At 39.0% G+C, this 17,550-nt stretch overlaps 1 protein-coding gene and 1 long non-coding RNA gene across 13 annotated transcripts in view; one reads left to right on the plus strand and one right to left on the minus strand.

Annotated features, from left to right (window-relative positions):
• The window catches only part of ADGRV1 (adhesion G protein-coupled receptor V1), a 518,581-nt gene that overhangs the window by 87,277 nt on the left and 413,754 nt on the right, over positions 1 to 17,550 (minus strand). The window contains exon 86 of the mRNA XM_038532347.1: positions 4,958 to 5,115. Coding sequence (XP_038388275.1) covers positions 4,958 to 5,115 — 158 coding nt within the window. The remainder of the gene's footprint in view (positions 1 to 4,957; positions 5,116 to 17,550) is intronic.
• LOC102152204 overlaps positions 1 to 17,550 on the plus strand; it is a 99,305-nt gene that overhangs the window by 7,687 nt on the left and 74,068 nt on the right. For 10 of the 12 annotated variants that reach the window (XR_005356728.1, XR_005356719.1, XR_005356725.1 and 7 more), the window contains exons 5-9: positions 1,275 to 1,444; positions 1,704 to 1,795; positions 10,760 to 10,894; positions 13,187 to 13,276; positions 17,286 to 17,370. This is a non-coding gene — a long non-coding RNA (uncharacterized LOC102152204). Of the gene's footprint in view, positions 1 to 1,274; positions 1,445 to 1,703; positions 1,796 to 4,919; positions 5,140 to 7,099; positions 7,361 to 10,759; positions 10,895 to 13,186; positions 13,277 to 17,285; positions 17,371 to 17,550 lie in introns of all 12 variants that reach the window. The other 2 variants (XR_005356730.1, XR_005356729.1) reach the window with 2 other exon arrangements.

Raw genomic sequence — 17,550 nt, forward strand, 5'->3', positions numbered from 1 at the left:
CTGGGCTGAAGGCAGCGCTAAACTGCTGAGCCCCCAGGGCTGCCCTAATATTAAGATCTTTCAAAATTTCAAAGGGTATGTTTTTCATTACCAAGGTTTCTGAAATTATTTGATTTTCATATGTGCCTGTTTTTATATTGTTTATATCTATTTTTGTTTTTTATGTTTAAATGTTTTTGGTGGATAAATATTTCCTTACATTGGAGTCGGTTAACCTTTTTCTGTAAATGGCCAGATATTAAATATATTAGGTTTTGCAGACCACAGTCCCAGTTACAACAACATATACTTAACTCTGCACTGTGAGAGCAGCCATTGAATATATGTAAACAAATACGTTTGGCTCAGTTCCAAGAAAAATTTACTTACAAAAACAGGTCACTGCTGCTACTTCGGAAAACAGTTTGGCAGTTCCTCAAAATATTAAACATAGAACTGCCATGTGACCCAGTAATTCCACTTCTAAGTATATACTGAAGAGAAATGAAAATACAAAAACTTGCATATGAATGTCCATAGCAGTGTTCTTTATAATATCCAAAAAGGTGAAAAAAGACCCAAATGACCATCAACTGATGAACAGACCAGCAAAATGTAATGTATCCATACAGTGGAATATTTGTCAATTAAAAAAAAACAACAACGAAGTGCTGATACACGCTATAATATACATGAACTTTGAAAACATTATGCTAAATGAAGGAAGCCAGACACAAAAGACTGCATAATCTATGATCCGATTAAAGGAAAAGTCCAGAATAGACATATCTATAGAAATAGAAAGTTGATTAATAGTTACCTAGGGCCTAGGGAAGTACAGAATGGGGACTGCCTGCTAATGGGTATGGAGTTTCTTTTTGAGGTGATAAAAATGTTGAAAAATTAGAATATGATGATTGTCAAACAACTATATAAATATACTAAAGACCACTGACCTGCACAATTTGAACAGATGAACTTTGCCAAGTAAATTTTATCTCAATGAAGCTGTTAAAGAAGAATGAAATGGGGAAAATACGTTGAGTGCCCAAGGGGCCACAGTCTGATGACTCCTGTTCTATATCTGATAAGTGTCCTAACATACTTATAAAGTTATTTACAGTTCATTCTATATTTAAAATATTTTCTGGTTTAAATTCATCTTTTTGATTGCTGATTTTGAGGGCTGTTGGTTTTCCTCCAATGTTTGAAACTTTTAAACCACAAGTAATCTTGAGTAGAAAGCATCTGTCTCTTTGCTTGTTTTCATTGTCTGCCTACTTTTTTCTGTCTAGTGGCTTTATGGGGTGTTTCCACTCAGCTCTCCTGTTCAAAGAGAACTAGTTTGATGTCTTGGGCCTCCTGTCCCTATGGTGACATGTGGATATGACAGCTACTCAGTCTGCAAACCTGACCCGGATACTGGATGAGATGCTTTGCCTTCCCCTTGGAATCCCGATTTCCTGTAAGTCAAAGCCAAGGCTACTGCGGCAGATGTTTTTCAGGCTCCTTTCATGCAGGTGCTATTGCTCCATTCTACCTGCCTTGGGTGAAATCTTTTAGGTCCTAATTCATCCCACAGCAGCTGAGCTACTCCTGTATCCACCAGCTTAAGGACGAAAACACTGGGGCCATGGTTTCAGTCCAGTTTACTACTTTGGGTGTCTGCTCTATTTCTGATCCACAGAGATGTTCGCTTTAACAAATATTTTCTCTTATTATAGCCTGTCTTTAACTCCTGTGTAAAGGCTTTTATGGAGCAGGGCAGAGGGCAACACATGGATTTACAGTGCCATCCCAACTGGACACTTTTCAGGTCAGTGCAATGGAATTTTAGCACAAAGATTCAAAAAGAGTATCAAATGCTTCTTGGTAGGTAGATTTTCCTTCTAGAAAATCTGAATTTGAAGTGGAGCATATTCGAATGTAGTGTGATATAGCAGATTGCAAATAAAATATAAAAGATTAGGCCAGCAGTCAATGCTGAACACGTAATTTTGGGAATCATAGAAGTCCAGAAAAAAATTATAGCCCCAATGATAGTAATGTTCAAAGGAATACCTACAAAACAGATCAAGGAGATAAATCCTTTAATTTTTACTTTTGATGATATAACATTCCTCTTCTTTTTAATGCTATAGTTAGCTTAAGGATCCAAACCTAAACGATTTTGTGTTGCACTTATGATTTTTTTTTTAAATATTTTATTTATTTATTCATGAAAGACACAGAGAGGCAGACACATAGGCAGAAGGAGAAGCAGGCTGCATGCAAGGAGCCTGATGCGGGACTCGATCCCAGGACCCCATGATCATGACCTGAGCCAAACGCAGACGCTCAACCACTGTGCCACCCAGGCATCCCTGCATTTATGATTATTAATTTATTCATTTGTTATATCAACTATTAACAATAGTTAATTAAAATTAACACATATTAACTATACTCCTCTCCACTGAGCACTCTAAAAGGCCATGGTGATACAGAGATGAATAATAAATGGTCCCTGCACTCCAAGAATTCATAATTTATTAAGGAAATCAACCACACACACCAAAGGAAGTCACCCTTTTATTCTAAGATAAGTGCTATAATGGCTGTAGGGACAAAATGCTTTAAAGGCATAGATGAGGAAATGAGCAATTCTTCTTTGGTGTGGTTCTATGAAGAGGCAATTGCAAAGGTTTCAGAGAAGAGGTAGCATGTTGGGAACTTCCAGAACTGCTATAAAAGACTGCGTAGTACCTTGTTGGAAAGGGGGGTTTAGAGGAATTAAATTGTGCTTATCCAGCATACCAGCATACCATTTTTACTTAGATTATGGGTTTATTCTGGACAGCTGTGGGGAGTGAATGAAGATTACGGAAGGATAATAAGCCCCTTCCACCTCTCTCTCATCCACATTTCCCCACATTACTTAACACATGGCTTTTATCAACTAATGATGAAGAGTTCAAAGTAGAGGTCTCCTTACATAACCAAAGATGATAGGATCAGGTAATTTTAGGAAAGAGTAAACACATGGCATGGTCAGAATGCAGGATTGATAGTAACTAACTTGGGGATGAACAGATGGCGCAGGAGTAGGCTGTGGGGACTCCTGTATTGTCATCCAAAGAGACCGGACTTTTCTCAGGCAATGAGTGCAAACCTGAAAGGCTGTAATGCTGAATGAGAGAATCCACTTTACATTTTTGAAATACAGATATCTGAGAAAATGAGATGGAGAAGAAAGACTAGACTAGTGACCAATCAGCAAAATAATATGAGTCCAAGTGTGAAATATTGACTATTAGACTGAATGTTATGGGGATGGAGGAATTAGAAATAATTTTTTTTTGCTTGAAAAGCTACAACAGAACAATGCTTCTATTAATATTTCATGGCAAGAGGTCTCCCTAGTTGAGAAACAAGTGCTGAAGCTTTTAGCATTATGTTTAATGCTTGAGGGCTATTATTCTCAGATAATTGGAGTATTATTATCTACTATATCCATGATGGATCATATCCAAAAGGTGATTTAGCTATGAAAAAGAATGAACTCATTAGGCTAGGACCTTATGTTATCACTATTGAAAACATGAAAACACTGGCACTTTTATATTATATGGAAAACAAATGAAATCTTATCATTTGGGGAAAGAAACAAACCTTCCGTTCAAAAAGCATATGTATTTTAATAAAATGAGTCCCAAATTGAATAAAAGCACAGCTTTTGGATAAATTCTATGTCCCATGAAAAAGTAGGATTTCTACATTGAATATTGCTTCTTTTACTGAATAATTTAAGATTGATTATAACCTTAAATAATATTTCTGCCCACATAATGATTGCATATTTAAATGGAAAGAAGAAAGAAGAGCTGGCTAGATCCAGCTCTCCTACAAACTACCCCACAAACTAATATCAAAAAGTCCCTTCTCTTTACATCATGAGGAAAATCTTTTCAAGTGTTCCTGATCCATTTCAAAAACTGGAAGGTTCTTTATACATTAGAGGGTCTCATTTTCTTATCCTGTGACAGTATCTATTGAGCAGCTAATAATGTAGTAGACACTCTTCAAGGGACTTCATAGATGGTATCTTGCTTAAACTTTTCGAAAGCAGTTAAAATGTGAAAATTCCTCTCACTCATTTGGCTTTAGATCTATAAAAACTTAGAAAAGAGGAGACTTCCTCTTTGGCCCAAGAGGGCTCCCCAGCCCCGGCTCACAAGATTCTCTCCAACATCCCCACCACTCACCATTTTAGGGGGAATTTTCTCTGTGTAGGTGTGTGGTTACTGTTCCTAGTTAAGAAAATTCCTAAGAGACTCTAATCTAACAACAACAAAAAAGAATCAGACCATAAAAACCTGTGTTAAGGATGATTCAAAGGGAAAAAATGAGCTGCAGTGAAAGCCAATTTGAGCTGGAAAGACTTGCACTCTTAAGTAACCAGACATGTGTAGCCAGTTATGAAGCTGTCTGATCACATATGTTTTTAAACATCTGTCAGCACAAATCAGAACTCCACATGCAAACTACAGCACTCAAGGGCGTTAGCGAGGGTTGTCTGTGATGAAGTTTCAGAAGCTGAAAGAAATGAATAGATTTCACAGGCTGAACACAGGTTGTTATTGCCTGACTTGAAGAAAGCCTGGGGAAGCAGCTCCCAAGGCTGTGAGGCATTTACTTGAACATTAATATCTTAAGGACAAAACTGGAACCAGCAATAAAACCTATGGAGCCCTGAAGAAAGGGACATTTCAGGAAATGTCAAGAAGCAGGAGAAACTAGAGAGCCATAGTTTAATTTATGGCCTCAGAGCTGGAAGCTGAGTCTAACTTCTTTTTTTCCCTTTTCCTTTCCCTTTCCCTTGCCCTTTCCATTTCCTTTCCTTCCTTTCTTCTTTTTGCTTGGTTACAATCATTCCGTGACATTTTCCCACCACTAAAAAGTTCCCATCTCCAAAGTATAAGTAGGGTTCCTTCCAAACCTGCAGCGTTTGTTCTTCCTCTGAAGACATCATCATATGCTTTCCACTGTGGCTTCACCTGGTAGGCATGGATAAATACCACGAACACCACTACCAGGCACATTGAAGGAACCAGGGCCGCGGTGAACAGAGCTGCATAGATGTTTGGGATGAAACACCTGGAAGAGAGAAGAGGCGACGAGGTAACTCAGACAGCTTCAATATAAACATTTCTAAATTTGGAATGTGTTACGTCATCACTTTATACTAACTCTTTGTATGGAAACGTGGGCAAAAGCAAATTTTTGGTTTGCCAGATTGAAGCTTTGTTTGAGTGGAGGCTACCCGCTTACATCTAACCCACTGCTTCACGAAGTCAGTCAGTTCCACGGAACATGTGCATCCTGAGGTGCTCAGGAAACTTTAACAGAGGTTGTGATAGAATAAATCTGAGAAGAGCATGTTTGCTTTTCCATCTGGTTGGCTCTAATAGACCAAGGTCTCATTGAGCGCCGCATAAAAGGTGGCATCATGGAAAAGCGAATTTGAAGATTCCTAGGGCTCTGTCGTTTCCACAATCTTGTTTTTTGAGTGAAAGACAGTTTTGTCATTTTTAAGTTATACATTTCCCCAAGAGCCATTAATTCTTTTGAAAATGACAACTTTCCATTTGGAAGTTCTGTACAACTGTATCTATGATTACTGGGTTTATTTAGATCAGTGAGGTCCAAGGTAAACTCACATTATTTATTTTGGGAACACTGAAAATCCATGGAAAATGGTTTCAGAGATATAACTAGAATTTTTTACCCATCGGTCATAAAATCCTCTTGTTCTTTACATAAAGGCCTTCACAAAGAATGTCAAAATGGAGGACTATTAAATATATAAATATCTCAATATCTAAAACTGTGCTTTTGAGGTATAAAGAACACACCTCCCACAACTTATAATACTAAAATACTTTTAATTACAAGAAATCTTAATAGTAGGGAGTAACTCCTTTCAGATGTCTTTTTGTGACTTCTTCATTTTTAATATCTATAAACCTAGATTACAGTATAACTAAAAATAATGGATTCTGAAGGAAACTCAATGAAAGAGTAAAACTATTTAGAAGGAAACCTCAAAATCCAAAATATAGGTAATCAGGACAAACAGCCATTCTTGCAACTGGGAAAAATAGTGCCTCAATTTTAAACTTAAAAAGAGATACATTATTAAAGACCTTACTTAGGTATTAGTTCTGATTAACATGATCTGGTAAATGTATTCCTCAAGTAAACAAGACACATTTCAAGAGATATTTCAATACACATTCTGCATCTGCAAAGAGATGTCAGAATGATGAATATCCTGGCTTTTAGAATTTAATTTGGACAGCACAAAGCCTGAATCATTCCCTGTACACTCATCTGTATGCCAGAAGACCTGTATCTTCCAGGTAAAAGGCGTATGATTAAATAAAACAGGCAAATGCTAATGGCTTTGATCTTGAATATATTTCTGCACTAAAAATAGTAGTCATGTTGGCTACTCATTTTCTGTACACTGGCTTTAAACAATTGTTTTCGTCTGAATTATGGATTCACTGCCAGAGTCTGGCTGAAAGTTGCTTAGACCGACATGGATACTGACAAAGGAACTCACATAGGCCTCAATGTTTTATTTTTACCTTGAAAAATGTCATCACAATTCAACTTCTATCTGTAAAGTAGAGTTACTGAATCTATTATGACTTGTTCATGGTGTCATAAACACTTCATACCAAGTGCTGTGGCAGAGGTTTGACTCTTCAACATCTACATTGTTCTGTGGCTGACCAAGTTTGGTTCTCATGTCTCTGTTTGAAGTGCTTTCCTAAAAACTTTACTTTAGAAGACAACCCTTGAAAGCAGAACCCAACAAATGGCACACTGTCCTGGTTAAAAAAAAATAAATGAGGCAAAGTGAACCCCTAGGAAGTTAGAAGGGACTAGGCAAGTCTGCAGTGGCTCTTGGGAAGAGGAAGGTAATCCTCTAAGTTCCATACATGGCTCTTAAAAAATCTTTGCAGTTCTCCCTGCTTGTACAATTACTTGGCTATGCTGGCCCATTCTTTCAGAGAAGGGGGCAGGAAAATTATCCAATTCTGAGGTGACCCGCTTTCTTCTGTTTCTTCAGAGCTGTACACTTGTACAGTCATGGCCTCTCATAAGTACTGGGCTGTTGAGAGTGCCCAAAGTTTGTCCTCCACATGGTCAACGTGGGGCCAGATCATCGATGGGAGGGCCTTGGCCCACAGCATGCCTGGTCCCGTTGGCAGCACCTCCTGCCTTGTTGGCTACCTCAGCACTGCTATACTGCATAGCCCTGCCCGTGCCCACTTCTGTGTAGCTGTCACTCCATGCCAGTCTTCCGCCAACAAAAAATGATTTGCCTTATGTAAGTACCACCTTTCTTAGGGACTAGGGATCCAGACAACTCTTCTAAAACACTATCAAATGAGACAGATGCAAATGAGACAGGGCTAAAAGGGTATCCCACCAGTGCAGACAGTAGTCAGGACCCCCCCCCCCCACTATGTCTATGGAAAGTAGGTGGAGCAGGCTATGTCATTCCACAACACTTTCTTTTAAATTCTCCTCCTTGAACTTTTCCTTTAAAGTTAATAGGTATTGGGATGCCTGGGGGGCTCAGTGGTTAAGTGTCTGCCTTTGGCTCAGGGCTCCCAGCATGGGGCCTGCTTCTCCCTCTCCCTCTGCCTCTCTCTCTGTGTGTCTCTCATGAATGGATAAATGAAATCTTAAAAAAAAAAAAAAAAAAAAAAGCTAATAGGTATTACTCTAAGTTTCTGATCAATACAGTATGGAATTTCTACTGTGTAGAATAAAACTTCTGACATACGTTTAAAAGTGCCCAAGATAAATGAAGTACAGTCTACCCTTAAACAACAACAACAACAACAACAGTAACAACAACAAAGAACAACAACAACAGCACACAAGCCTCACCAACCAGAATTTCTTTCAGTCCCATCGAATAAGATATATAGTACATCCAGGTAGTCTGAAGATTAGGTCACATGAATGTGATGTGTGGAGTTAGGAAACTGAATATTACATTAGAAATAGTTTCTCAAGAAAGGCTGGGAACAAATTCTCGGAAAAAGTGAATGTAATGTAAGAACTGAGTAAGTAGACTGAATGCTATACACACATGAGCTGTGGAAGCAGCTGATGAGCGCTCTGGCAGCTACTGCTTCAAGAACAGATCTGGCAATTGCCAGAGAAATGACACAAAAGCTATGTGGATTTGCTTTCTTAAAAAGGGTGAGGAAAGTGTGGCTCATATAATTACCAGCTCACCCAGCTTCAAAGTATTCTGGTGGCCCTCCTCTCTTCTGGCGTTGCACACTACGGGATTCTTGCAATCACATGACTAATTTTTGCTGTTCCCTTTCAAAGTTTCATGAGTGAATTTCCTTTCTTATTATAACCCACAGACAATCTAATTTATTTCAACATCTTCTCAAAACTTCATAGCTTCATCCTTTTCTCTATTTTCAGCCAGATGAAACAAGTAGATTCTGTTTCATTAACCTCGTCGTCCCCCTTCTGGTCTACTCTTAGAGCATTCACAATGCTTTATGTCACTTTCTTTTTAAATTTTATTTTATTTATTTATTCATGAGAACACACACAGAGAGAGGCAGAGACACAGGCAGAAGGAGAAGCAGGCTCCATGCAGGGAGCCCGACGTGGGACTCGATCCTAGGTCTCCAGGATCATACCCTGGGCTGAAGGCAGCGGCGCTAAACCACTGAGCCACCCGGGCTGCCCACATCACTTTCTAATTTACTGAGATTACCTCCCTTAGGTAGCACTTTATACTTATTGAAGTGTTTTCACTTACATTACCCAACTTGATGTAAAAAAAATTATGTGGGTACCATGGGATATCTCACTTTCTTTTTTCCCATATGAAATCAGCATAAGAAGGAACTCAGAAGCAAAGGAGTCCAGGAGAGACATAAGCTCCACTCACAACTGCTAAACATACTGGGAGAGACACAGGGAACTCCTTGTGTGTGAGACTGTGATTCGAGTCCAAATAAATTAATGTGCTTATTACATTTTTAAAGATTTTATTTATTGGAGAGACAGAGACAGAGAGACAGAGATAGTAATAGAGACATGAGAGCACATGACTGGGTTGGAGAGGAAGAAGCAGATTCCCCACTGAGCAGGGAGTCCGATGTGGGGCTCAATTCCGGGACCCTGGGGCCATGACCTGAACCGAAGGCAGATACTTAACTGACAAAGCCACCTAGGTGTCCCTAAATTATATTTTAAAGAACAAGTTGACCCTGGCAAACTGGAGGACTTGAAGAAATCCAGGGTAACATCTGGGTTACATAGGTAATGAAAAAAGAACTAGGTGATGAAAAAATACAGGTGACCCTTGAGCAATGCAGGGGTTAGAGGCACTGACTGCCTGTTCCACTGAAAAATCCACATATAGGGGTGCCTAGCTGGCTCAGTCAGTGCTGCATGTGACTCTTGATGCCAGGGTCATGAGTTCAAGCCCCACATTGGGCATGGAGCCTACTTAATTAAAAAAAAAAAATCACGTATAGTTTCTGGCTCCCTAAAAACTACCGAGAGCCTACTGTTGACTGGAGCCTTACTGATAACATAAATGGTTGACTAACACATATTATGTGCATTAAAATACATATGTATGTTATATGTATTCTCCATTGTACTGTTAGGATAAAGTGGGATGCCTGGGTGGCGCAGCAGTTGAGCATCTGCCTTTGGCTCAGGGTGTGACCCCAGAGTCCCGGGATCGAGTCCCACATCAGGCTCCCTGCATGGAGCCTGCTTCTCCTTCTGCCTGTGTCTCTGCCTTTCTCTCCGTGTCTCTCATGAATAAATGAATTTTAAAAAATCTTAAAAAAAAGAACAAAGGTACAGAAAAGAAAATGTTATTAAAAATCATAAGGAAAAGAATATACATTTACAGTATGAACTGTATTTATTTTTAAAAAGCCGCATATAAGGGGACCCTCACATTTCAAATCATGTTGTTCAAGGGTCAACTCTAAATGTTTTTTTCTCAAGGCCTTCTTTGTCAGTACTTCTCCTCAGTAAGACAATCATAACAGTAATGATTCGGAGGCCCACATGCCAATCTCCCCAAGGTAAATCTCCTTAAAATTTCTTTACTGATGGCACCTACATCAGCAGCTACATTTGTTGTTTCAACCAACTTTTTCTTCCTGGAAACTCCTGGTGATATGTTACTTTATCCGGGGATAAAGGAGATGGATGGCCTGTCAGTTTTACCCTAGAAATGTACTTAATGTATGACAAATAAAAAATTGTTCGTTTATTGTAAACTGGTTTCTACTTTGTGTGAAGAGTATAGGGGTGCCTGAGTGGCACAGTCGGTTAAGCATCTGACTCTTGGCTTCGGCTCAGGTTGTGATCTCAGGGTTGTTGAGACAGACCTGGTGTCAGGCTCTGAACTTGGCATGGAGTCTGCTTGAGATTCTCTCTCTTTCCCTCTCCCTCTTTTTCTCCCCCTGCTCGCTCTCCCTCTCTCAAATAAATGAATAAATCATCAAAAAAATGTACAATATATCTGTCTGTTGGCCCTGGGTGAAGAATACGGATGCTATTAGATAGATGCTTATCAGTTATAAACAAAATCTAGGCCAATACTTCTGATTTCAATATTCCCTTCTGTGCATGTACAATTTACTTTCTTTCCAAAGATGATATTATTTAACACATATTTTTTATTCACCTGTGAATTTATATTTGTGTGTATGTACAGATTTCCTGTCTCATCCAACATGGCCAGAGAGGTTTAGAGAAACACTTCAAGCACATTAATTTTTCCTACTGAATACATTTATGATGACATCAGAGAGAAGAGAAAAATAACAGTTTGGATTTAACTAGCTGCAAGGTAGGAAAATATGTTTATTCTTCTCTCTGTCCTCCTTTTGTAGTGCATATAGCGGTTTTCATACCAAGCGAAATCATTCATTCATTCATTCATTCATTCATTCATCTACTCATTCACTTATTTATAAGCTCAGTGTGGAAGCCAATGCAGGGCTTGGACTCACAACCTTAAGATCAAGACCTGAGCTGAGATCAATAGTCTGATGCTTAACCAACTGAGCTATCCAGTCTGATGCTTAACCAACTGTATCCCCTTGACTGAATTTTTAAATTGCATGTTCCTTGAAGTTTCAACTTTAAACAAAAAAACAAGATTATGTTGCAGACAAGCCCTACAAAGTGAAATTGCATATAAGGGTAATTGTATGGACTTAGAGAGGAAGGGAAGGAACAAAGTATTTTCCTGGAGTGAGTTAGATGGATAATGAAAACTGTTTTAAATATTACTGCTACTATTCCTTTTTTTTTTTTTTTTTACTGCTACTATTCCTAATTCTACCACCACTACTCCTAATACTAGCAGTGATCACTTTTTATGTGTTAGGCATTTGTTATATGCATTATCACACATGAACATCTACACAATCCCATTAGCCTCACTGTATGTATGGAAAAATGACGTCTGGATTACAGGAGGGCAAACTGCTAGCAGCATAAGCAGGCTCATTTATCTTCACTGCTACCCCTACAATTCTAAAATTATTTCTACAATTCCAGTAGAGACATATTAGAGCTGGTGGTAAACATGCTAGTGTCCTCCTTGAGGACAGGAAGTATAATATTTTCTTTATATTTCTTTCTCCTTAAGAAATGCTTGTTGCATAATCAGACCCTTAAGAAATGTTCACTGATGTAACTGATTTTTAGTACTTTTTAAAAATCACTCCAAAAAAAGGGTAGGTACAGAAAATCCCGCATTTCATGTGCGCCTGGGTCAATAATAACCCAAGCAACGTTTGAATATCTATCACATACTATGTACAGTGCTAGCCATGGAAGGGCACAGAAAGATGCCTGGGCATTGTGCTTCCCATTCAGAAGGAGAGGAGACAAGGAAGGGTTGGAGGAACATTCAGATGCTTAAAACGAGAAGTGAGAGATTCTGTGATCCATGAAAGATGAAGAGGGTTTTTTTTTTTTTTAAGTTAGTTTTATTTATTTATTTATTTATTTATTTATTTATTTATTATTTATTTATTCATGAGAGACAGAGAGAAAGAGGTAGAGACATAGGCAGAGGGAGAAGCAGGCTCCTTGTGGGGAAGCCCAACAAGGGACTCAATCCCAGAACCCTAGGATCACGACCTGAGCTGAAGGCAGATGCTTAACCACTGAGCCTCCCAGGTATCCTGAGTTTTTAGCATTCTAATTTCAGGTTCTCTGAAGTCCAACTATACCTCATCATTGGCTTTTGAAATTCTATGAGAATGCCTGAGACTGTAACTCCACCCTCTTTAAGTAGCTTTAGTGGGTTTTTATGTGCAACTATAATGGCCACAATTAAAACACAGTGAGTGAGTAAGTGATAGAGAAAGAAGGAGTGAGGACACACTGTTGCTTAAAAACAATGTTGCTCTTGAAGATGGAGTAGAAGATCATGGGTTTTAGAGCTCAGGCTAGGCCAGGTTAGTGTTGCTATCTAACTTGACAGACACATTGACAACTGCCTTTGAAGAAGCCAAAGGAAAAAATAAGAATCAGTCTCATTTTCCAGTACTTAGAATATATCTCTATGCTTCTATTAGTTGAAAAGATTGAACAAGGAAGAACATGGACATATCAGAGCAGTATTGTTTCATATACTTCAAAAAGAGCAGATATTTGGGATCCCTGGGTGGCGCAGCAGTTTGGCGCCTGCCTTTGGCCCAGGGCACGATCCTGGAGACCCGGGATCGAATCCCACATCAGGCTCCCGGTGCATGGAGCCTGCTTCTCCCTCTGCCTATGTCTCTGCCTCTCTCTCTCTCTCTCTCTGTGACTATCATAAATAAATAAAAATTAAAAAAAAAAAGAAGCAGATATTTAAGTTTGTCAAATATTAAATTGTCTAAAATTTTCAAGCAGATATATACATTAAAAAACCCAGCCTTTTATTGTGTCTAATTAGCTCTTGCTGAATGAGATAGTTGCCCACATCCCTAGCTCATTAAAAAGGTAAAATATATTTACACATAAATTCCAAAGATGAATAGTAGGCTCAAACTATCATAAACAAAGGTTAGAGATAGTTAATGAAAAACATTCTAAAAATCATGATTCCACAAACGACCTTGTCTTTTTCTCTTTTTCCAAGAAACTCAAGTCCGAGCAGTCTGTTCCCTGAACAACTTGGTGATTCTGTTGAAATCAGCCTATTGGACCGTGCTTGCCAACTTTGCTCCAGGTAAGTTCCAGTGAATCAAGCCCTTTCAGAATTTAATCAAAATAAGGTCAGGCTGACTTGTTATTTTTTTGCATGTACTAATGCTCTATGTTCTCATAAAATAAAATTGTTTGGTACTGGAAAATGTCATTGTCGTAGTGTGCTCAAAGCTGTCCTGCCCTTACCTATTATTACTCACCAAACCTCTAAATGGGTGGCTAAAAAGTTTTTTTCTGACTAATTATATCCCCTTCTTGTATCTGAAGATAGTAAAATTATACGTCTTTCTATATTGACAAAAAATAGATCTATAAGCTGAAATACAAGATTAATGTCCAAAAAAAATTGGTTGTCTTTTTGTATCTCCCAACCTCTATTTTGCTTCATGACTGCACCTGTGGACAGAGAGCCTTAGAGTGTAACCTTCAGCAGGAAAGCAGCTTCAGGTGAGGCTGAGCCTTCATCACATCATAGGCAGGAGGCAGTACTTTCCATCCTAGATTAATATTGTAAATGAAGTTTTTATTTTTTTGTGCTTTAAGCCTGAGATTTCAATAAACTCAAAACATTTAGGAATAGTGTAGAAGAGACTGCAGGTGGTGTGTTGTGTTATCATGAATATTATTTCCTCTTCCTTAAGATTTTTTAATTTATTTATTCATGAGACACACACACACACACACACACACAGAGAGAGAGAGAGAGAGAGAGAGAGGCAGAGACACAGGCAGAAGGGAGAAGCAGGCTTCATGCAGGGAGCCTGACATGGGACTCGATCCTGGGTCTCCAGGATCAGGCCCTGGGCTGAAGGTGGTGCTAAACTGCTGAGCCACCCGGGCTGCCCTTATTTCCTTTTCCTGATGAAGGCTTGGTAGGCTTTAAGGTGTTCCTTCACCAAATACTCTTACAATACACTTGCATATGTTTCATTAGAGCCCATGAAAAATATGAAAAGGTAGAAATGTAGGTCTATGCTGACAAGAGCATCCCTGTGGCCACTCTAGTGATGATACAGATATTTTAAGGATCAACAAACTCTGACAAGCCATGGCAATGGTTTCTCCAAAGGGCAAGAATCACTTGGTAGAAGGCTAATCCAACTTTTATTTTATTTATAAAAAATATTTAATTTATTATTTAGAGAAAGAGAGAGGGAGGGAGAATGTGTGTACGTGTGAGAACATGAGGGGGTGTGGGAGGGGGGCAGAGGGAGAGAGAGAAGCAGACTCCTCAATGAATGTCAACCCTGAGATCATGACTGGAGCCAAAATCAAGAGTTGGATGCCTGACTGAGCCACCGAGGCACCCCAATAAACCAACTTTTGGTTGAACACATTTTACTGATCAGTAGCCACATTATACTGTCCTGGAGATTAGGTCCACAGACTCTCCAAATTTATGTGAAGGTCAAATATGCTGCAAGAGAAAATTTCTAGAGGACTCCCTGCATAAGTGAGTGCTCAATCATACCTCCACCTTGAATTACCCATAGTCCCACTAACATGTACAGCACACTGCAAAAACTGGTATTCCTAAATGCTGATGACAAATCATTAAGACAATGTTAAGTGAACTCATTCATAGTGTTTAAAATATACTGTATTCTTCCTGTGCTATTAGTAAAATTTAAATCTTAAAATCCTGAAAACAGGGCTAACTTAACTATTGAGAAAACAAGGGAAATGTGACTACATGAAGTGACTTGTCAAGCATTTAAGGTCATTATCCTAAGTTGTATATATTGTAGTTTTGTCTTAACTCCAACACTCAGCTCTCTTGGTGAGCCCATTTCAATTCTGATATCCTGATTTTTTACTGAACAAATATTTATGGATGTTGATCTTCAGAGTAATGGGTTAGCACATCAGAGATCATGTGCTGAGCTGAAGGCAGACGCTCAACTACTGAGCTACCCAGGTGTCCCTTGTTTAGTGTTTTTATGTGTCCTGCAAGGTAACAGTTATAGATAAAAACATAAGAAGTATAAAAGGTCCTCCTTTCCTGAAGGACCTTGGAGCAGGAAAAACAAAATGCAACTAAAAGAGACTTATAAAATCCCATAAATGCACTGCCAACACATGAGGGATACCTAATAACGGTTTAGAAGGGTAAGAAATATGGGCCACAATATCCAGGGAAAATGGGAGAGTTTAGGGATTAATTTCAGAAAAGGAAAGTAAAGATAGAAGCAAAGAATTTGCGGGCATCTGGGTGGCCCAGAGGTTGAGCGTCTCGTCTGCCTCTGGCTCAGCATGTGATCCCAGGGTCCTGAGATCGAGTACCGCATCGGGCTCTCTGCATGGAGCCTGCTTCTCCCTCTGCCTGTGTTTCTGCCTCTCTCTCTGTGTCTCTCATGAATAAATAAAATCTTTTTTTTAAAAAAACAAAAAGAAGCAAAGAATCTGGAGCCCAAATTCCATCCACTCTGTGGGAAATCCCCAGTTTTGATGGGGGGAAGTGACACATCTCACTCTCCTTGAAGCTTTGCTATCTGAAGGATTAGATTACAGCTGTAGAAGCAACATTGAAAAGCTCCAGGTTGGAAAGCCCTAAACTAGACACTAGATTGATATAAAGTGATCTCCTTTATGATGTGTGTAAAGAAGTTTCTCAAAAGATGGTAAATGATATTGCTATTGAGGGTCTAAGTGTGCGGAAGATCAAAGTAGGTAGAGGCATCTCACTGGATTAGGGTAATACGGCCTACAAAAAAAAGAGTGTACTGTTAAGAATGAAGGCTCTGGAATCAGACTATTTAAGCCAATCGAGGTACACCTTTTATTGACATGGTGACTTGGGCCAGTATTGAGCTGATCCTTACCTCAGTTTCCTAACAAGTAAAATGGAAAGAATGAGCATCTCCCTCATAGGAGTGGAGTGAGAACTTAATGAGTTAATACATGTAAAGACCTTGGATCAAAGCCTGGCATGCTGTGGGTGCACAATAAAATACTTCTCATTATTATCATCATTTATTACTAAGCCCCAAATCCTCATATTTATATACTTTCCTTTTCTGAAATTAATCCCTAAACTCTCTTAAACACACATACATGACTTAACCTGCATTTGAAAAAGATTCCAAATAGTAGAGAGATAAATGTAACATTTATCACTTTTATGTGTCAGGGAAAGTGCTTAACACTCTTGAGGTCAATGATAGGAAAGGTTTTTTTTAAAAAAATATTTTATTTATTTATTCATGAGACACACACAGAGAGAGGCAGAGACACAGGCAGAGGGAGAAGCAGGCTCCTGGTGGGTAGCCTGGTGCTGGACTCGATCCCAGAACCCCAGGATCATGCCCTGGGCCAAAGGCAGATGCTCAACAACTGAGCCACCCAGGTATTTTGATAGGAAAGTTTTTTTAACTGGGGTAATCAGAGAAGACCTCATGGAAGAAGGTGGGGTTTGATATCAGTTTTTCCCCTTTCCAATTCCTTACTAATCAGCACATGTTTAGTGATTCAGTTATGCAAATAAGAAGATCTGCCTGTGTCCACAATGGCTCTGCAAGAGGGGAAGGAGGAAAACTTTCCCTTTGCAGCTTTTCCCTATGACTCATGTGTGTTTCTGCAAGACCAGTTGTTGAAACTTGGTTCTAACTTGAAAAGTCAAGGTAATTAGGGGTCATTCAAAAGAGAGGCAAGTAATAGAGAAGGCAGTTCCACACAACATGATGGCACCACCACAGGCTGACGAGCAGGCCTGGCGCAGAAGGGTCAGCAGTAGCACACAGAGCTGTTGGTTCAGGGGCTTCCCTAGGGATTGAACTGCTGCTTTCCTACCTGCTGTATTCCTGATCCTCAAAGCCTTCAAGGAAAAGGCAAAGGATGCAAGACAAGAAAGCCAATTCACTGATGGTTTTTCTAGAAAAGGGAGAATGTCTAGGGTCTTGGGAGCCTGCATTCTGGATAGGGTGGCTTCTGGGGGATTCTCAGTGTTAAATGCTAGAAAGCAAGCACTGTGAATGCTCATCATCCTTCGAGGCTCACCAGATGGATAACTGTACTTCCTTCTTTCATTTTAGAAAATGCTCTTCACAGAATTCTAGGACTAAAAGGATAGTGAAGGCCAGCCATCTGCCCTCCAGCTTTACAGGTGAAGAAACCAAGGTACAAGAACTTCTTTTTATTTTATTTTATTTTATTTTATTTTATTTTATTTTATTTTATTTTATTTTTATTTTATTTTATTTTTATTTTTATTTTTTTTGGTACAAGAACTTCTGAGGCTTGCTTGCCTAGCACCTGTCTGAACTCCTAAGGCATTCTTTATTATTATTATTTTTTATG

This window comes from Canis lupus, chromosome 3 (assembly GCF_011100685.1).
Source record: "Canis lupus familiaris isolate Mischka breed German Shepherd chromosome 3, alternate assembly UU_Cfam_GSD_1.0, whole genome shotgun sequence".
Classification (NCBI taxonomy): domain Eukaryota; kingdom Metazoa; phylum Chordata; class Mammalia; order Carnivora; family Canidae; genus Canis; species Canis lupus.